Source organism: Myxocyprinus asiaticus, chromosome 18, assembly GCF_019703515.2.
Source record: "Myxocyprinus asiaticus isolate MX2 ecotype Aquarium Trade chromosome 18, UBuf_Myxa_2, whole genome shotgun sequence".
NCBI classification, from domain to species: Eukaryota; Metazoa; Chordata; class Actinopteri; order Cypriniformes; family Catostomidae; genus Myxocyprinus; species Myxocyprinus asiaticus.
In genome coordinates this window covers 32,288,938-32,311,540 of record NC_059361.1, presented here as the reverse complement: position 1 = coordinate 32,311,540, position 22,603 = coordinate 32,288,938, and the positions used below count along the sequence as shown (strand labels likewise).

Here is a 22,603-nt window from a genome sequence, read left to right as displayed (position 1 = left end):
AATTTTCACCTTTTGCTGACCCTTTATGCTTCGCAGAGCTAATGTGTGCTTCTATGTACTATGGACAAGTTTTTCCTTTGTGTTTTTGAAAAGTTTCGCGTACAGACGACAACGTTGTCAAAACGATCCCCGTTCACACGGATCCGCGAAAACGACTAAAACACTGTATTATGCATGCCAGGACAGTAGTTGCGATGTCACTACGTAAAGAAACACTACGCGCATGCGCTCATAAGCATTCTTCCACAGAGTGGTGAATACAAACAATGAAGATGGCGATCGCTGGTCGTAGTAGTAATGCAGTAAATCTACACTTTGCTGGAGAAGCGTCCATAAACTCAAAATCTTGAGCAGCACAAACACAGCCTGTCGTCCGCCATTGTAGTTTTGAATGTCTCGCGCGTTGTTTTGAAGTACTCGCGCGCATGCCTATAGACTGAACTCTCAAGATTATTCAATAAACTCTGCTCATTTTACTATCACTTCGTCTCCTGCCTTCTTCTGTATTCCCCCTGCTGACTCTTGGGCTGGTAGGAGAGTAAGTTAACATAAGCTGTTGATGTTGACTGGTTTTGTATATCAGACAGAACTCTGATATATGGATATCTTCTGACGGAGAGAGAGGTCTTGTGTACACTGGATCTAACATGCATTTTCACTGCCTCATGTTTTCATATTCTAAGCATATCATTGAATACTGTACATGGTATCACATCTCTGTCTATAGGCTGTATACATAAGCGGTGGGTGAATGAATTGCAGGGTAAAAGTACATCAAATAAAAATAAATCAATAACATTTAAAATACAAATACATTTTTCCCATCTGAATCCATACATTAATTTCAAGATTTTCAAATTGCAGGTTCTGCCTACTGTACAATGTTCACACTTCATACAAAACACTCCAAATGAATAAATTGTTGATTATTGTTATTTGCACAGACACCAGTATTCATATTGATAATTATACATCTCAAATTGATGCCTATCAATCCATCATTCTTTATATAACACGTAATACGCGTGCGTATGACGTCATCGTTTTCACAAATTCGCGTTTTTGTATGTTTACACGGAGACGATAACGATATCGTTTTCAAAAACGTGCACTTTGAAACCTGTTTTCAAAAGTTTGCGTTTTCAGGCCCCAAAACGCATAAACATTTTTCCGTTTTTAGTTGAAAACGTTGTCGTGTAAACGGCCCAAATCACTTGCACCTTTATTAGCAACTGACACATAAGCGCCAGCATTACATGTCATACATTCTGTTTCCCACGGATCTCGACCTGGATGAAAGCATGGGAAGTTTTTGTGCAAATCTTCTGTAAATTTGCACTTTCATTTGAACATTGTTTCCACTCAGCTGTCATTTGCTGCTACTGTCAAGCAACTGTTTGATGCCGAACACAACACCTCTTCGCGCGTTCGCAGAGAAATTGACAGTCAGGAATTTGGCCAATAGTTGCTGCAAGACTCTTATAATCGACCAATTGGTGTGCGAGAAGGTGGGACTTACAAAGAGGGGTTAAAGCAATGCAAATATGCGCGCACACACAATGAAGCATTACACCAGATGCACATCATAATGCAGCTAAAGCCGAATCCCAGACATTGTCACAAATTTAGAAATCCCGGCCAGACACTTTTTTAAGGTCTGAAAAAGAGGACATGTCCTGGAAAAAGAGGACGTATGGTCACCCTAGTCTAAAATATATTTTCGGCGTATATAAAGTCTATGCACAATGGTAAAACCCTATAAAAGCTAAATAAACTCTACGAAAAGGATTTAGTAGACTGTAATTTCATAGCAAATGTTTTTTCAGTCAGATAATACTTTAAAAATTCAGAAATCGCTCTTCAAATAAAAAGTATAGCGGAAGGCGCATGCTGAACGCAAATAAATGAGCTCAAAATCCTGGAGGCTGAGCAACTCTGTGGAAGTGAACCTATAAAGATCTGAAAGGTCTTTCATTAAGTGAATAAAAGGTTTGGTTGCATCAGCTAGGTGTTCAAAGTGTGTTTGAATTCAGATTGTCCATGGAAAGTTATGCAGACATAAACACTTCACTCTTAAAAATGCTGAGTGTGGCCTGTTGGGTCATTTTATTGGGTTATATTTTTCTCTGTTGTGTAGTTTTTGTGGGTCATTTTCACTGGAAGTTGAAACTATACTATATACTATAAATACATCCTTCCCTCCACCCCAATGCGACAACCCAGCGGCGGCGTCAGAACAGTTGAGGTGATTTAGAGTAAGAATGGACTTTAATATTGATCTGTCTCTCACCCACACCTATCATATCACTTTTGAAGACATGGATTTAACCACTGGAGTCTTATGAATTACTTTCATGCTGCCCTTATGTAGTTTTTGGAGCTTCAAAGTTCTGGCCACTATTCACTTGCACAGAATGGACCAACAGAGCTGAAATATTCTGAACAAAAACAAATAAATTTAGAAGCAGACGAAAGTAAGTCATACACATCTGGGATGAGGGTGAGCAAATGAGAGATTTTTCATTTTTGGGTGAACTATCCTTTTAATAATATAATGGGTATTGTTAATACATTAATGTTTTTAATGCCTAGTGTATTTAACATGAATTATAAATGTTACTTTATTGTTCTACATGCTGTTTATTAAAACATTTGTAAAATGAGTTTAAATGTACTTATTACATGTATTTATATTAATCCAAAATAAATAAGCTACCATGTTTACACATTTGTTTATGGTGTGGTTTATTTTACAATATTTCTTTAAGGAAAAAACAATCTGAAAATATTAACCCACTTATGAGATCAAATTAACCCAGCATTCCTTAAAAAAATGAACCAGCATTTGGGTTGAATAAATAACCCATTTGCTGGGTTCAAATGAACAACCTAACTTGCTGGTTTAGTTTAGCTCAACGTGTGTTCTGTCCCATATTTTAACCCAGCCTTTTTTAGAGTGTATCAGGATTCTGCGCTCTGTATCAATGACTTAACAAAGTTGGATGAGGCAAACAACATCCATATGGTAATACTTTTTAATTGTCACTTAAATAAAGAATCAGTAGAATTGTAACTACAGATCAATGAAATTCCAACAAAATAGCGAGCAGAAAACTCATTCCAACATATAAACAAGGGCAGAGATAACAAGATAATCCTCCTGTTTTCAACATCAACATAAAAAATAGTTTTAATCACAAGGCATGAACACATTTTGAGCATTAAATAAGGTACAAATAGTTGAAGGATCAGTGTTTTGAACTGGAGACTTTCACTGAGTGTAATCTAATACTATAATTACAGTGACCATGTTTTATGCACTTCTACCACACCAAACGCTCTACAAGCACGGAGTCATAGAGGAACATATTGTATTACCAGTTGATCAACAGCAGTTTAATGAGCAACACTGCATCCTGTAACACATTAAACACTTCAAAAACATTATTGCTATGGATTGATGAGCACTTCATGGCCACAGAACAGTAAAGGAAAGATGTTGGCCTAACCCCGACCTTAAAATACTTCAACTTGAAACAATTCAATTTTTTCTTCATATCTTTAAAATGTAGTATTGTCTTCAAATATCATTTACACAGTAGTGATACTACACATACTCAGGAGAGTACACTATGGGTGTCATTCACCACTTACTGACTCTTAGTTCCACACTGGACACAATGTGAAAGATTACATTTTGGGCAAAGAAATGGCCCAACAAATGTACAGAGTTAAAGGAGCTCAATTGAAAGTATTTGTGGCATAATATTGATTTCCACAAAAATTAATTTCAACTCGTTCCTCCTTTTCTTTAAAAATAAGCAAAAATCTAGGTTCCAGTGAGACACTTACAATGGAAGTGAATGGGGACAATCTGTAAACGTTAAAATACTCACTGTTTCAAAAATATAGCCACAAGACAAACAATATGTGTGTTAAAATGAATTTAGAGTAATAAAACGAATATTTTAAAATTATGTCCAAATTTGTTGCCATGACGATGTAAGGCCGCAAACCGTGTAATCCCAGTAAACAACGATTTTGACAACTTTATTGCTCAAATAATACATGACTTTTAATAGAAGAATTAAAGTGCTTTTATAAAATTGTAATCTTCACATTTCTTTGTTTAAATCCTCCAAACATTGGCCCCATTCACTTCCATTGTAGCGCCTAAAGTGTAGGCTACTTAACTCATTGTTAACCAGCTTTACAATGAGTCAAAATACTGAATTCCAAATTTGCACAGGCGAGGTTAGCAATATATTTTACTAGTAAACAAATCACACACACCTCATGTTAAAACATATGTTTAAGTCTTGTGGCTTCACTTTCAAAATAGTGCTTTTTGAACAATTATTCCAGTGCAATGCCTTCCCCTGTAGACTTCTTTTTTGTAAGTGCATTATTGTAAACAAGATTTTTTTTGTTCATCTTTACAACTGAGGGACGAGTACCCATAACACTCCTTTAATGTAAAGACAGCGTCCTCCACTGCATAGTTCAGCAAAGACATAAATGGAACTGTATACTGTATCTATCTTTCCTGGAGAAAAAGGATAAGGATAATTAAAGGTACAGTACGGATTTCTGGGTTCTCTATCAACATCTGTGGTTGAAACATGTTTTTTACGTCAGTTGATCTTCGGCATTGTTCTTCTGACAAATTATTCTGATGGTTTGAGGTACCCATGGTTGCCTATGATCATATCAGAGTGGATCTGACTAGCTACACAAAGAGTCACAGATAGTAAAAAAGTCCTACAAGATGTATATCTGGAAAGTATGTCGTTTGAGCAATTAAGTAGCATTTCTGCTATTGGACCTATTTTTCTTTGTTTACGAACAGTATGCAAACAAGCTAGGAAGAATGACGATGCCTGAAATTTCCTGCCAAATTGAATCAAACACCTCTGAAAATAAAATAATTACTGTAGGCTTATCCTAGTGACTCAGGGTTAAGGCAAAAATGTTACCTCTGTAAAGGAAAATAGGGGATGACAATTAAATTACATTTTTTTTTTGGACAATATGGAAATTAGTTCAGAAAGGTTTTTGAAGGTATCAAAAAGCAGTTCATTTTCATGGATGAGAATCAAGAGCCAGTGCAAGGTATAAAATTCTTAAAATAAAAAGGCATTGTACACAGCAAAAAAACAACACGGTGTGAAAATAAAAACACACACACACCTCTAACAGAACGAGTGGTGACCATATTTTGGCTTCAATATCAGTCAATGTAGAGACCACAGAGAAGTTAATTGCTACTGAACTGTATAGGCTGCAATGACACCTCACTGAATAGAAGGTAAAAAAGGTTCTTCCTCAGTCTTGGGACACTGCATGTGCTAATGAACAACACTATGGAGAAAACTGGAAATGAACATGGGAATAAAGGATAAATGTCTACTCTTCCTGTCCTAATGCTTTTGTGCCACAGGGCGGCAGCAACAGCAGTTACAGGACATACAGTCGTCGTCATCTCAAAAAAGCCACTTCCATGGGAAGTACAGTGCAGTGTAGTGCAGTTTTCACGGGGTGGAGCCACAGGGGCAGGTCTCAGCTGTGGTAGCTGGGTACCGCTGCCTGTTTCTGGGAGAGCCGCATGAGTTCCTCTCGGATGGCTTTGATGAGTGAGGCGGATGAATGGGTTGGAGGGGAAGGCTCCTCGGGGGGAGCGGAGGGAGGATAGCCCAGGCCGAGAGAGTCCAGGTGGGGAGGAGTGGCAGATGGCTCCTTTAGGCCGTTCCTGGAGGTCTGGAACACAGAGATGGAGGTGTAGTCAAGAGAGCCAAGAACCTACACAAAGAAATTATGGAAAAAACAGGAAGAGGGAAGGAAGGAAGGAAGGAAGGAATGAATGGGGGGAAAAAAGGAAAGCATGGAGGAAAAGATTAGAAGAAAAAAGTTATTAAAAGACTGGAAAATGAGAGAAAGCCCATTCAGAGGCAGAAAAAATAATAGCTACAGAAGTTAGTTTAGAGAAGACATATTCTACACTTTTATATGTGGCATTTCATTTTCCTCCTTGAAGTTCACTTACAGTGGCAAGAAAAAGTATGTGAACCCTTTGGAATTAACTGCATTTATGTGTAAATCTGTCTTAAAATCTGGTTTGATCTTCATCTAAGTTACAATAATGAACAAACACAATCTGTTTTAACTAATAACACACAAATTATTGTGTTTGTACATACTGAATACATCATTCAAACATTCACATTGTAGGTTGGAAAAAGTATGTGAACCCCTAGGCTAATGATGTCAACAAAAGCTAAATAAAGTCAGGAGATGGCAAACCTGGCATCCAATTAATAAAACGAGATTGGAGGTGTGGGTTAGAGCTACTTTGACTTATAAAAAGCACTCAAACATTTTGAGTTTGCTATTCACAAAAAACATCTGCTTACGTGGACTATGCCTCACAAAAAAAGAGATCTCAGAAGACCTACGATCAAGAATTGTTGTTTTGCATAAAGCTGAAAAGGGTTACAAAGACATCTCGAAGAGCTTAGATATTCATCTGTTCACAGTTAGACAAATTATCTATAAATGGAGACGATTTAGTACAGTGGCTACTCTTCCTAGAAGTGGCCGTCCAGCCAAGATGACTCAAAGGGCACACCGCAGAATGCTCAATGAGGTAAAAAAGGACCCTAGAGTGACAGCTAAAGACTTGAAGGAATCATTGGAACTGGTTAACATCTCTGTTCATAAGCCTACTATACGGAAAACATTAAACTGGCAAAGACCAGCTAACGCTACTGGGAAAATGTTTTGTGGACTGATGAAACTAAGGTTGAATTGTTGGGAAGAACACGCAGCACTACATATGGCATAAAAGGGCACAGCATACCAATATTATTCACATACTTTTTCTTGCCACTGTTCAAACCCAGCTTTTGTTAATCAAGGCTTCATGCACCAAAAACCATGCTAATTTGGTTTTACATGACCATTTCAAATAAACAGGCTGATTTTGCTTCTGTACTTTTAAGACATCAATATGTAAATAACCTTGGATGTGACAGGTTAACAATAACGTACCAGCATTGTTCATCAGGGTGTCTAAGGTGGTTTACATACTTTTCCGTCATCAACTTGCGTCATCGCAAACGTGTACATGATGGAGAACACAACGTGGGCCGCTATATTTGTGTTTTTTTAAAAAATTATTTGGTGTCATTATGCACACCAGAGTAAACAAAATTTGCACCTCTGTGTGTTGCATGCCATAATTTAGCAGATATGCATGTCCAGGAGAAGGCGACTATATCTGATGCTCGAAAACTGTCTTTTTTGAGGAGCTGGTTGCGAACAGTTGTAGCAGCACTGCTTATGTTCCCCTGCCACTCATGGTGCACGTGTGTGTGTGTGTTTTTGTGCAACTGATGAAGTTATTTTACTTCCTGAACAAGTGCAGACCAGAGTACAGGTTGTTTTCTCACTCATGTGAACTGTGCCACAGTTCTATTGCAACCGAACTCAGAGCAGCTCCTACAGGTAATCTCAGGTTCGATACCAAGGTCCACAAAACAGCTTTCATATTAACAATTTTTCATGCAAACCATGCTCTGTTTCTGACTAAATTGTCAGTGTGCCCCCTAATTTACTGAGTTGATCCATACATTTGGACGGTCATATGTCAATGTGCTCATGGTTGCAACATCAAACTCTTTCAAAACCACACACTGTGGAGCATTTCAAACTTACAGGTTCTCTGTTGTTAGCAAGCTTGTTGTCGTCCTCATGATACGGGCCCCAGTTTAACCCACCAGGCTGCCTGCTCTCACTTACACGACCCGTCATACCAACGTGGTTTAAATGGTGCAGCTGAGTACCTATAAACAAACATGTGCCATAAACGTTATATACAAGTTCCAAATAGGGCTTCTATGATTATTAGAAGAATAAATTGCCCTTGTTCAAATTTAATTAAAACGTAAAAATTAAATAATCAATAAATATTAATCTTCCTGTGTGATTTCCTTTAACTGACAACTAGCAAGACATCATTTCAGTACAAGTAAGGTTCTAAAGATAAAGCTAGAAAGGATCTATCTTTATTTGATTCTTATAGAATTCCTACTGTATTTAAATTAGTATGAGTTCCAGATGATAGAAATTTTAATATGAATACTGTACTTTAGAATTGTTTGACTAAGTTGAGTTCATTTAAGCAGTTTGTTTCCAGTTAATCATGTCAGAACATACCTGTAGTCCCACCTACAGGTCGGGGCCTGGCAGAGGAGGGCAGCTCATCTGTGTGACACCCTCGACCAGTGTAGAGTGACTCTGACAGCAGCTGTTCAACAGGAAGGGCTTCTCCTGAAGGGATGTAGCCGGACCCTAAACCCTGTCTGTAACAATAAAAAAGACTGCATGTCATAAATCAGCTGTTAACAAATTACTCTGCATTCCAACATCAAGAGTGTGTCTTTAACCTTTCAAGCTCTGAGGGTGTTTTTTTTTTTTTTTTTTTTTTTTTTTTTAAAGATTTCCTGTTTCAATGGCATACCCAAAATTAAAGGCTTATAACTCGACAAAAACAACAACATATAAAAAGGAGTATCAAGTGTTTGGTATAATTTTAAAGAAAACCTTTCAATTTTTTTAATGATATAGAATATGATAAATTCTGTAACTCTCAGCCTAAGAAACTGCTGAAAAAAAAAACAAACAAAAAAAACACAAAAATCACTTTTTTTCTTATTTTTCTGATTTGACATTATATATCTCAGGGTGTAAATAAGGAAGCTCGAAGAAACTGCTTTTGTTTTGTTCCCAATCTTGTCACCTGAAACGGAGTACAATTTTGTGTTGATACAAAAAAAAGCAGTCAAAGGTGATAGCATTACAAATATAATTTATCCTAATGTCCAAAAACATCTCTACGTGTCCAAAAGCCTCTCCAAACAAATAAAACATAATAATTGTACAAAGAAGTAATTACACATGCAAATACAACAATGACTAAAGGTATGCTCTCTCTCCAAAGCATACAGGCATGAGTAATGTGATCTCTGTCACAGTCTAGCCTGACTGTGTCTCCTCGGACTGTCAGTTGTCAGTGTTTTCCTGTATTGGTTTTGTCTCTCTCTCTCTCTCTCTCTCTCTCCCTCTTGTGTTTCGCATGTGCCACGTGAAGAACACCAGCTCCGTTACCCAGACAACAGCTTGTTCTCCAATTATCCCATCATCAGCGGCACCTGCTCCCTATCAAAACTTTCCCTTCTTAAGCACCCCTCGTGTTGAGTCCTGTGTTGAATCGTTTCCTGTTCTTGCTGGGTTTTTTTGTTGTGGATTTTCTCCAATTTGGCATGCCCAATTCCCAATGCGCTCCAAGTCCTCGTGGTGGCGTAGTGACTCTGGGCAGCGGAGGACAAATCTCCGCGTCTGAGACCGTCAATCCGCGCATCTTATCACGTGGCTTGTTGAGCGCGTTACAGCAGAGACCTAACGCATGTGGAGGCTCAAGCTATTCACCGTAGCATCCACGCACAAATCACCACGCGCCCCACCGAGAGCGAGAACCATGAGGAAGTTAACCCGACGTGACCCTACCCACCCTAGCAACCGGGCCAATTGGTTGCTTAGGAAGCCTGACTGGAGTTACTCAGCACACCCTGGATTCGAACTTGTGACTCCAGGTGTGGTAGTCAGCATCTTTACTTGCTGAGCTACCCAGGCCCCCTGCTGTTCTTGCTGTTAAATGTTTGTCTCCAGTTGGATGATCCTGTTCCTGTTATTAATTTCGGTCGGTTTCTGGTTAAGTTTTTCAAGTTTATCATTCTGTTTCTGTTTTTCCCCCCTCGTGGGTGTTTTGGTTGTATGTTATTGTAAATAAAGCCCACATCCTTGCCTCCCTGTGTTTGGGTCCTGCCTCGCTTTCTTAGCCATGACAGATCTCATTCAGTTCCATTCTGTGTCATTTGAACCATCATTGACTCTGTCATGTACTTGTGCCATCTAGTGGTGGCCATATGTAATTAGAGTGAAAGATCAGCCCTTATTTGGATGACTTTCACCTCTGGTTGCAGCGATCTGAATCCTAATACGATTGGTTTAGCATTCCATGACACTGGACAACGTACTACATAATTTCCGATGAAGTCATCTGATCCAGAAAAGCTAATGTATTTTTAGCCAGATAGCACATTATGTGTTGTGTGCACATTGTACTGTGTGTAGATTATCTAATGATCTATGCATTCTAATTCGATTGCATTTGATTATTATGCGTGTTCTCATTTAAGATAATCGCCTCCTCTAAGTTATGGTATGTGATATTTTATGTTCAATTTCTTTTTCGTGAAGTTATAAGCAAAAACGCGGCATATAAGCAACACCTGTTTACATGTAACATGTATGTCAAAGACATACTTGGCTATTACTTGCTATATTTTTGTCTGTGAGAAAAACAAAGTTTGTTTGAATTCTACTCTTTCAAACGACATATGACACAAGCTATTTGATCAGTTTTATATTTTTACCGATTACAATAATATGTACAGTGCAAATTATTATTCAATTATCAAAACAGAACACTTCTGATTTGTCTTCAAATTTCAAAGCACTTGTTCACTTTTGGTCATAATGCCTACATACTGTACATGTAAAGTACAGCTTCTAAACTTTAAAATGATACCAATTTTGTGTTGGTCAAGACTAGTTATTAATATTTGTAGTCATTGTTTTGAGGAAAATAGTGTAATAAACATATTAAGTAATGTTGTAATGTAAGTAAATGCTGTAAGGTTTGTGTGAGGGTTGGGTTTAGCTGACAGAAAATATCATTAGCTCAGTTTGAAAACAGCAGAAATCAATGGAATGTTCCCATCATGACAAAAAACAAAAGTGTGTGTGTATGTGTATGTAAGCATGGATACAGGTATTTGCACCAAGGTCAGAAATGAAACAGTGCTCAGGGCAAAAATGCTACTACTTAGTGACAAAAATGCCCCATGTAACTAAAATGCATTTTAATGTTATGTAATAATTGATTTATTTTACAGTATTCAATTCCAGGCCTATTTAGTTATTGGTATGATTGAAGTATTAGACATAAATGGACACACCCTATGTGTTATATGTTAGGAAAAAATGCCCTCATAAAGGTACAAATCTATTCTAGATGGCAAGTATCGCACCTTAATAAAGAAGTTAATTTCTGACACTGTTTTGCACTGTCTGTTCAACTAGTGCAGCGAATAGACATGCGGCACAGACAAGAAACATCACAGTGCTGAAATAAACATGACCTGTGTGTATAATAGATGAATAGCCATGCTCTGACCTGTCTGTGTGTGAGAGATAGAGACAGTCAGACAGTACACAGTCAGAAAGGAGGAACAGAAAGAAAGGATGGACTGGGGGAGGGACAGATTGCATAGGGGCACAAAAACCTCAGACTCAACTCACCTATGCAGTAAACCTTGTACAGTGGAAGGAGGCAGACCCAAGTCAGCGTATCTCTGAAAGAAAGAAAGACACAAAGTTCTTGATCTTAAAATAGCCTGATAATTCTTGGTGGTTTCACAATCCTCCATGATTTAATACATAAAATGGATTATTTAAAGGAATAGTTCACCCAAAAATGAACATTTCATCATCTTTTACTCACCCCAAGTTGCTCAAAAACAATATGACTTTTTTTCTTCCTTTTTTCATACAATGACAATTCATAGAATTTTCATTTTGTGGGTGAACTATTCCTTTATCAGACTTTGTTATATTCACTGAAAAAATTGTGTTTGCCATCTCTGACTCTTTGGGCAGATTTCTAAGTGGTGCGGAATATTAGTGAGAGTTTATCCACAATTAGTCGTAGGCTTCTCAGAGACATCAATGCTTAACTGCAATCAAGAGCTGATCTGTGATCAGTTTGGTTGAGGTTAATTAAGAGCTGGAATAAGAGAGGCAGTTCCAGGGTCAGTAGCTGTGTTAATTTGACCCTGATGACTGGGGTTAAGGTGTGCTTGACAGATGGGTGCATCCTTAACAGAGAAGTGTATGGATCTAATTCTCTTCAACCAGGGACTAGCATACTGAAAACACGACAGACATGTGATAGTGTTCCAACAACATATTAACAACTTGAGTTTTACAAGTTCTGAAGAAAATGTAAGTAGTGCCACAATGCTAGGGTCTTGTGGGTGGTTGCCAGGGCATTGCTACGTGGTTGCTTGTATGTTGTAGATGGTTTCTTACTGGCCCAAATCAGACCCACAAGTTTTTATAATTTTCTGATCCCTAGATATGATTTGGGTCCCTCCTTTAGTGTTATGTCATTTTGTTGCCTGCATAATTGTCAACCAGGCAAATACACACAGAGCTGTAATTAAATGTAATTTATTAATTCAACAAATAAAAATTTTTTCAGGACACTGTGGGAGTTTTCCAAATGGCATTTTTTGCGCCCTTGAAAGGCATTATGAAAAGTGGATGCATCTCGAAGCGTCATTCCAAACAAAAGAAAAGACTGTTAGTGAAGGGTACATTTTTACTAGAGGTCGACCAATAGTGGATTTTGCTGATACCGATAACTAAGGTGATGGAAAAGGTCGATAACCGATTATTTGGCCAATAGTTTTTAAAATTGATTTATAGAATAATTTATAAAAATTTTCAAAGTCTTTCCTTACTATGATAGGCACAGACACAGAGGCTACAAGAGTACAAAATAAATACAATCTTAGAAGTTGCTTATTGCCAAAATCCCAATAATAGTAAGAAAAAATTAAGATATGGTACATTATGCATGACTTTTAACTATAAACAAGGCCGAAACACACAGGACTTATATTTTGAAATGACAGACTTGGCTCTGTTACAATGCTCTATATTTAAGTATTTGCCAAATTAATCTTTTTATAGCCAATATATTAACCAGATGAAGAGTTTTATAGCCAATATATTAACGAGATGAAGAGTTTTATAGCCAATATATTAACCAGATGAAGAGTTTTATATATATGTATACACCTGTATATATACAAACTTTACCTGTGGACCCGGGTCCAAAAGGGGGTGCTATATCACATACATAAGTCAAGCATATGTGGTATATGTATATAGTCGCATTTTTCGTTGCATGTCTTCGCTTCAATTTGATTATCTAATCAAAATAACTAAATATACATTGAAGTGAGGATATAATATATGGATGAATGTTGTCAATGATGAATGATTGAGGAACATAAAGGAACAGAGTAGAACAGGAGTGAGTAGGGCATAGGGATGATCACTTTTAATTGGAATTTGCCCTGTATGTTATCTCTGAAAACCACAGGGTATTGGTATTGTATGTGCTAAAAGTGCAATTTTTTTGATAATTCACCGCAGATCATTTCTTACCCCTGTGTAGGGATTCAGGGGCGGGTATCCTGGGCCCCAGGGCCGCGGGTCGCGGGATGGCGGGCTTGAGGGGGGCAGGGCTCCAGGGTTGAGCCCAACCCCGGGCAGGGTAATGCCAGCTGTGCTGCCCTGAGAGGTAGGGGACACAAGGGCAAAGGCATCATCCAGTAGAGAGTGCATTTGCTGGCGGGCCTCTTCTATAGATGGTTGAGGGGGGAGGTATGGGGGTGGGGGAGGAGGATGGCCTGGGGGAGGAGAAATCGGGCCATGGAACACATCATCCGTCGGTGATGGGCTGTGATGATCAGGGCCTTGGTCTGGATCCGACTGCAAGACAAAAGTGAGAGAAAGAACTAAGGACAAAATATTTGCATAATGTATGATCATTTTGGCATAAGGTCACAGATATTAAATGTAAAGGTGCACAAAGTAATTTTTTGTTTATGTTTTGCTGGCAGATATGACAGTGGTCTTGAACTTCATAATAACACCTATCAGCTTGGATACAGCATCACACAAAAGCAAATATTTTTGGTTTACAGATGCCATTTTATGATGTGTATTTGTCACCCATGATTAATTTATTCCACAACCAAAAGTTCAGTAGTATTTGGCTAGTCTCAACATAATGGCCACCATGATGGGGCGACCAACCATACGTAAAATAACACCTATTTCTAGGCCACTGATATGCCTGAAGTAGGCATGTGATGGTATTCAGTAATACAGTATATCACAGTAATTATCATGCTTGATATTGTTATCGTGGGCACTTCAAAATACCATTAATAATTATTTAGTTTTTTCTAAATCGCATAGTATTTTTTTTATCAACGAATTGAGATTCACAACACACAAATGACACATGCACACTCTTGATGTAAACAAAACAGCATGGATGAGAAGCATGGCTGAAGGAGGAACTTAGCCGAATTTATTTGCCATCTAAAAGGGTTAAGTCGGAAGTGTGGAAGTATTTTGGGTTCCATAAAAATGCAGAGGGGTTGTTGGTCGAGGATGGTTTCCCTTTGTGTAAAACATGTGGCAGAAAACTGGCAACATGTTCACTCATCTGCTGGACAATCGTCTTGTGCAATTCAGCGAGATAAAGGTAAGTTATGACAGTTCTGCTCGTTTTTCCAAACTGTTTTTGAAAATTGAGAGAAAACACTCTATGAGACAAATAGCTAAGTGACAACTAAGATGACAAAGAAAGTGAACTGTTGTTGCCATTTGCAGATAACGTGTAGCTTGCTTTCAAGTGGCTGAAGAGTAGTACGGTAAAACTCTGCTTACTACACAGTAACGTTTGTGTCTTGTAGTAACAACTAAAATACAGTTGGAATCAGCTTATACTAAGTCATGTAATTACACAATGATGATTTCAATATTAATATTCAATATTACATTGCCATACAGTGTGTAAACTAGTGGTTATTACATTTGTAGCTTGCACCTTACTATATAATAGCATCTGGCTTACTATCCAGAAAAAACAAGCATTCGTTTATTAAAATGTTCAGGGGTCTTTTCAAAGGTCTTTGTTATCTGTTAATTTAAAGGCTAGTTTGGTAATGAAAAAAGTAATTAAACTTGCCATTAATAAAGTTTGTTTAACTTTTAACCCATTTTTGTAATGCAATTCAATACCGTGATAATACCGTATACCTTGATAAAAGCTTCAGCAATTATCGTGATGTGAAAATTTGATACCGTCACATGCCTAGCCTGGAGTTATGAGAGTGTGCATCATTTTAAACATATTTGCTGCTAGTACTCATTCTTTAGCCTTTAACCCTTATCTAAGTGGAAAAATTCTTGGTTTACATTTAAATACATAAAATTAATTGTGCAGCCCTAATAGTATTTTAACCATGATCACAGTTTCTGCCTCTCATGGTTAATTAAGCATAATCGTCTGTGGTATTACTAAGCCAGTAAGCAAAAATTAGCAGCCAGGTAAAGTTGCAAATTGTTGTACATTCTCGGAAGATAGACCAAATCACAAACTCATTAAAAGTACATTTTTGCCTCAACTGACCAATCACGCTCTCTTCAGAAAATCTTTTTTTACCTTCAAGCATGCTCTGAAATACGCAGCCGCATGTCGTATCCTCATACCTGCACCGCTCCATTCTGTCTGTAGCATATTAAACATACTCAGAACATGTATGAGGCTCATAATACTGTGTTTTTCACATCATTTTTATATGTGCTTTTCACTTTGAGCGGTTCGCTTACATGCACTGACTGTGTTATATTTAAAGTGCTCCAGATTTACTTTAATTGCACATTTGCATAATTCCAAATATGTTTGGCCGCTGCAAGTTACTGCTGTTTTGAGGACAGAAGAGGAAATGAGAGCATTTTTTTATTTTTAATCTGAAATGAGGAGCACAAAGCTGTCGCCAACTCAACTACACACAGAAATTTTAAGCTCTTCCTTCAGTTTTCCTTAAAAAATAAAAGCTTGTAACTGCAGAGCAATGCTGCAAGAAATAAATTACAGAAACATTAATATTGTATTTAATTATTAATAATAATTTATTTCAATTTGTTTGATTTATTTTACTCTCTTATTTTTAAATACAAATTTCAAAAGACAGAATAATTGTTATTAATAACTGTGATTATAATTTTGAGCAAAATAATCGTGAATATAATTTTAACTATTATCGTGCAGCCATCCATTAAATCATACCTAAAATAGAAATGTTTTGAATTACAAATATATGGAGAGAACAGGAAAGAAAGAAAGTTTGAAGTTGATTACATAAGAATAACAGTGGAGAGAGAGAGAGAGAGAGAGAGAGAGAGAGAGAGAGAGAGAGAGAGAATACAGGTCTCTTCAGGGCACTGACCACATATGCTATGTTATTGACCCCTGGGTATTTCCTGTATGTCCCATCACTGTCTGTCGTTATGAGTCGGGCTCTGTCAGCATCTGTCAGATCTCCGTTAATCTGTTTCTTCCTCTGTTTAGGAGAATGCTTCCCTCTATTGCAGCAAAACACACACAATCCTAAGTGATTACACATGCTTTAGAAATGTATGTTAAGTGGACAAGAGATTTTGCTGTCCTGGGACTGTTCCAATCCTAAAGGCACATTGATGTGTCTAAATGATGCAAAAGTATACAATATTCTGTTCTAGCTTAACCCTTATATTGTGCTCCGGTATTTTTTTCTTCTGAAAACTGTAGTTTATTTCATCCAGTTGGAATAAATTCCATGACTTTGTTCACACGGGGCATCTGAACACAATTTTTTTTTAGTACATTTTCATAACTTTGAAACACGCACGTATACAAACACTTCAAGATCTACTAATCATATTATGTTGTGTTTGGGCTCGTTTGAATCGGGATAGTCAGCTGTAAGTTACAATATGTCATGTTATATGTATTTTTCAGGAAGTAATAAGGAAAAAGGTGACAAAAAGACACTCCTGTTTATTATATTTATGTGTGTCAACGGGAATTTCATACACTAATACCCACTGCATTTTGGCCTCTGAGTGAAACTAATTTGCTCATTGCATTTTACTAATTGAGAACTTTCCAATGATATATAACACATGGTTATTTCATATTTTTATCATGTTTTTACCAACTCTGAATATAATTGCTGTGATTACAAATCTGCAAATTATGAGAACAAAACAGTTCTAATTTGTCACCAAATTAAAAAGCATTATTTACGAATTGGAAGGATCATTTATATGCATTGTAAACTCCAGATTCTGAGCTTTAAAATTACACATATTTTGTTTAGATCAACCAAGTTGTTATTCATTTATTACATAATTATTATTTGTATTTTTTCTGCAGGGAATGCCCCCAACTACCCCAGTATGAGCTCAGTTCAATAATCGTTCTGTCAATAAAATACATTATATATATTATTTAAAATATGTTAAAAAAAGAAGTACAAAACCTGTCATAATTACTAAAAAAAGAAGTTGACAAAAAGATCTAATGCAGTACTTTGGGATAATATATGCAATACAACAGATTTATTATCAATCTTAGTAGGCCGGTCATTTTTGACCGGGAACACAAAACGTGTTAGCACAAACGAACACAACACAAGGGTTAAAAAGTTAAAATACTTGAATGAAAGAAGTGAGATTTTCAGCATTCAAACAATGTAAAACATCATCTAGACTCCAAATAAAAAATCATGGCAGTACTATATTTGAGTTCACAGAGTCAAACTGTTATGTATTAAAATCTTGTCAATGCATGTTTATTGTACTAAAAATTTGGACATGCTTTGAATATTCCTTAACCAGGATTAGTCACATTCTCAGTTATATGGTCATAGATCTTGGGGTCCTCTTTTACCTTTTCTTTGGCTCTGTGTAGAGAGATGGCATGTGAATATCTGGATCTAGTATCTTGTCAATCTGCATCTGAGCCTTCTGATAGATCCGGTCCTGCTCTTTAGTGTCACCAAGCCCATCAACGAGATCATCCATGGCGGGGAAGTCATAATGGCCCTTCCTTTTGGCCCTTAGTCTAATTTTATTACGATGGTGCTCAATCTCGGATTTATGCCTCAAAGCCACCTGGATCTGGTCACCATAAAGGCATACAGTCAAAGAGGAGCTTATATCAAACGATCTTGGATACACTTTTTCCCATATTTATAAATGTTGATAATGGTTTTTAAAACTTTATTTAAAGTTCATGTTGTGGACCATGAGGATTCAAATGGAAACCCAAGACAAAAGCAAAAACAAATGTTCTCAATATAATGCTTAATTAGTAGAAATGCATGAAAAGTGAAGGCGACTGAGTAATACTGACCTCTTTGTTGAGCTTGGCATTCTCTGCAGCCCTGTCATTGGCAGTAGGGCTGGGTAGGGGCAGGGCTGGCATCGGCTGCATGGCGATGAGCTGGATTTTGTTTGGTAGACGCTTGGGACCGTCAGTTGCGCGGGACATTCGGTCCACATGCTCAAAGATGGAGGCTGAAGATAAGGGCTCATCCATACCATTCATTGGTGGTGGACCTATAAAGGAAAATATATATAAGGGTACTCTGCGATATTACACATATGACATATTGTACAATTGTTCTTCTATGGTCGCAATTTAATTTATTATATTTCTGTATACAGCGGCCCCAAAAGTATTTGGATACAAATGATACTACACAATACTAGAACTAACTTGAGCCATTTTTGCAGTTATTTGTAATCAACTGTTCCCAAGGTAATTATAAGTGGATTCCACACATATTTACACATATTTAATGTGCTCCTCAATATCTAAATAAATGCTGTCAGTAAATTAGGTGTCTGCCTAATTCTATAGGCACTCATTTTAAAATGAAGGTAAAGATCTCTCTCTCTGATACATTGTGTCTAAGAAAATATTATCAGAATGACCATTCAAGAAATCTATGAAACAAATATATTAATATATAAATGAGAACTTAACTAGCTGCTAAAAGTACCACAGCAGACAGAGTCAGTCTTACCAATTCTATTCTTTCCTGTGGGCCAGTAACAGAAGGGTGAACGGATGAAAGGAATGAAAAAGAGAAAGAGAAAAGTTACATGTTCTCAGAAGACATTGGTATGAAGAGAACATCAAGAGAAATGGGTAGAAACTCCACACACAATATTTGTATTAAATGAGTTATATGTATAAGAGGGTAAGGCAACACTATCTTGGAAAACAATGTTATCACCAGAACATAATGATGAGAGGAGGGGGATTAAAGGATAGGAAAGTGCTTTTGAAAGGGAGGAGCGAAGAAAAAAGTAAGCAGGAGGGATCAGACAAAAATGGGGGATGAAGAGAGAGAGAGAAGAGGTTTATACGTTAAAGAGAACAATCAGACAGAGAGAGAGCAAGAGAGACAGAGAGAGTTGATAAGAGTCATTTATTGGCTAGTCAGACTGTATCCTATTTAGTCTGAGAGAGCAGAAATGAGTGTTGAGAGAGGGTCATCGCCACAGGCACTGTCAAAAGAGAACACACATAGAGACTTAGAGAGAATAGAGAGTGAGAGATACATAAAGGGAGAGAGAGAAATCCAAGCAGCCAAGAGTGAAGTCGAGGGTTAGTCATTCCACACATATGAGACAGTATGAATGAGGTCTGGCTGACTGGAGAACAAATCAAGAGGGAAAGCCACAAATCTTCCCCTGAATGTTGCAGGTTTCCTTACTTTCCAACTCTGTACATTTTTAAATCACATATTCTTCAGTATTTTTTGTCATATTTTCCTATAAAAATATCTAAACAGTCTTATAAAACTGCATGCGATAAGACAAGGTATTTTGAATTAAGCGCATTTCCCTTAACTCTTTGTCAAACAGCTTTTTCTTGTTTTAGAATAAATCAGTGAGATTTATGCATAAAAAAATAACAATTTGTTTGCCAATGTTGTAAGAAAAATGTATAAACATTTTCTAAAAAAAAAAATTAAAAAAAGATCTTATAATACATTTTTGCTTTTAAGTAAATGTATCTTTTTTTTTTATTGATGTTTAGCTATTCTTACTAGAAAACAAAACAAAAACAAATTTCTGTGTAGACGTGGCTCCGACCGCACTGAGAAATGCTGGTATTAGAGTTAGTGCTTATTTAAATTATCTGCTTCTTCACTCATTGAACTGTTAGAAATGATACGAATCCACACATTTAAATAAAAATAGTATTGCTACAAAGATCTCAGTATCAGTGAAAAACTGTGAGAAAAAGAATCATAATTTAGTATATCCTCCTGAGACCCGAGCCTGACTGCTGTGTACATTTTCCATTCCCCTTTTTGATTTGTAACTAGTAGCACCTAAGAAACATGCAAATAAATAATAATAATAATAATAACAATAATATATATATATATATACATATATATATATATATATATATATATATATATATATATATATATATATATATATATATATATATATATATGTATATATTTATTTATTTGTTTTAATTTTTTTTTTTTTTTTTTTTACACCAAATAGTTTTAGTTTTCCTAAAAAATTAAGTGGGACAGTGGGACTAAATTGTGAAATTTTAAATACCAAGCTATAGAAAGTCAGATTTTTTTATTTTTTTTAAATCAAATTGTTTACTGTTTCCAGAAGTGTTGGTTATTCATGTTTTTGAGACGTTACAGACATTACATCAGAAATTAGCAGTGCTGGGTAGTAACGAATTACAAGTAATCTGGATTACGTAATCAGATTACACAAATCAAGTACTTGGAATTGGATTAAATAAATATTTTTAAATACTCATAATTGGACTACAGTTACTTTTTATAGATTACATGATTACTTATTAACAAGTCAACGGCAGTAAATTTATAATAATTTCTTGATCATTTTCATATCAATATCATATTCTTAACCCGAAGTGTTATAGTCTTACAGATGAACATTTTGAGCATATGCACCTCAGCTGAGGAATAGGTGATGGACTACTACTAAGTAGTAAGGGTTAAAAGTAAGTGTGACAGAGTCTTGAGCTGTTAGCTTTGACCTAGCATTTACATTGCTGAATTTAATTGCTTCAATGGATCTAGTGGATGCTATCGCTAAAGGTCCTGCCCGCAGGGTACACAATAATTCAACTGCAAAACATGAGGCAATATGAAACGTAGCCTATCGCTCTACTGATGCTGCTGATGCACTGGAGTCCACTGCATGAAACTTGACATAAAACTTGACACAGCTGTTAGCTGTGTGACTCAGTGGAACTCTGCTCTTTTAAAATATCCTGCTCTTTTAGAATATTCTTGCTATTCATAAGATAATATCTTGCACCTCAGCTTTGGAATAGGTAATGGACTATCAGCGAGTACTAAGAATTAAAAGCTTTGACCCAAGCGATATCGCTGCTGTTGATTTCATGGTAATTCATTTTCATTAATTTTATGATCGTTTTATGCTGATTTTGTCAAGGTTGGGTTGGAGAGAGAGAGGGCGAGGACTCGGAGTAGATGGGCTTTATTAATATGAAAAATAAACAAAAACACATGACTCAGTGCGTCAAAGGTTTAACCCTTTAAGGACAACCTAGAGTCTCACGAACTGAGATCAGTTGGTTTAAATGAAATAAAAATTATGCATAGCCTATAGCGAAGCCAAAACGTAACGTCCACGCATGTGGATGTGGGGTCTCAGGAGGATATGATTGTGTCACCACAGCACTACTCAAAATGCTTGGAGTCAAAATCAAAGCCAATAAACGTACCATTTAATCCATTAACCACAACTTTTCGTGATTGTTTGGGATCGCTGGGCAGACTAGCAGGTCTCATACCCTCATCAGGAGTTCCTCTATCACTGGACGGATCACTGCCTACAGAATCCCCCTCAGATGGAGAAATTCTGTGCAAAAGACACATACAAAACTCTGTATCCTGAGCCATTGAAAGACTAAAACAATGAATTACAACAAGACTAATAATAAAAAAAAATTATGTTTAACAGATATAACTTCATTACATGATTCTGGGATCTCCTTTTATGCATCCATTTTGACAGACAACAATATTAATCCTCATTCAGTTTTGATGAGGCATGAGTCTCCAGGGGAAAAGCGTGAAGAAGATGACCTAATCCTGTCATGCTTCTAAAGTGCTCTTTCAGATATAATGTGACCACCAAAGGGTTGTGACTAGGTGCTGGCTCCATTACGTATTCAACATATTGCTGGAGGTTTATCTATTGGTCCAGAAAAATTGGATCAATTAAAGGTGCTGTAAGCGATTTTTTTCATGGAAAGGTATGCAAAAATGTTTACTACTCCCTGTAAGATATTAATAAAATAAGTTTCGTAAGATATCTCACCGGTCTCTGTGACAACTCTAGACTCCGTAAACAGCAAACAAAAATGTGACCGTGGACAATGACACTTTCTGCTTATCAATAATTTTGCACGCTCTCATAGTATTGCAGTTGCAGCAAATTATTGAGGCATAACGCCTATTTTATGCCATGTTGCACATAACAGTGGTCAGTTGAGGGCACTATTTTGCTGCTGTTGTTTTTAACAACCATTTCTGCTCGCGTCGATCTCAATAAAGCTCATTTGGTATGTTAGGAGTGCAGGGTTTTGGAAAAAGGTGGTCTGGCTAATCCAATGGCTCAGCTTGTGGAATTTCTAGAACGGCTAAAATTGCTTACAGCATCTTTAACTTTCGAAACATCTTAATTATTAGGAATTTATCATTTCTGACTGATTATTTTAGCTCAGACTGGTTGGTAAATG

General features: G+C 36.8%; 1 protein-coding gene across 3 annotated transcripts in view; it reads right to left on the bottom strand.

Annotated features, from left to right (window-relative positions):
• Nucleotides 1–3,021: 3,021 nt before the first annotated feature.
• LOC127455783 (UPF0606 protein KIAA1549-like) overlaps nt 3,022–22,603 on the bottom strand; it is a 71,920-nt gene continuing 52,338 nt past the window's right edge. Inside the window, exons 13-22 of one of the 3 annotated variants that reach the window (XM_051723910.1) lie at nt 21,584–21,720; nt 18,843–18,857; nt 18,167–18,372; nt 17,702–17,931; nt 16,218–16,353; nt 13,357–13,683; nt 11,422–11,474; nt 8,215–8,360; nt 7,714–7,841; nt 3,022–5,799 (exon numbers count right to left, since the gene is read on the bottom strand). In XM_051723910.1, the coding sequence (XP_051579870.1) occupies nt 5,560–5,799; nt 7,714–7,841; nt 8,215–8,360; nt 11,422–11,474; nt 13,357–13,683; nt 16,218–16,353; nt 17,702–17,931; nt 18,167–18,372; nt 18,843–18,857; nt 21,584–21,720 (1,618 nt within the window). In that variant the 3' untranslated portion in view covers nt 3,022–5,559. The remainder of the gene's footprint in view (nt 5,800–7,713; nt 7,842–8,214; nt 8,361–11,421; nt 11,475–13,356; nt 13,684–16,217; nt 16,354–17,701; nt 17,932–18,166; nt 18,373–18,842; nt 18,858–21,583; nt 21,721–22,603) is intronic. The other 2 variants (XM_051723912.1, XM_051723911.1) reach the window with 2 other exon arrangements.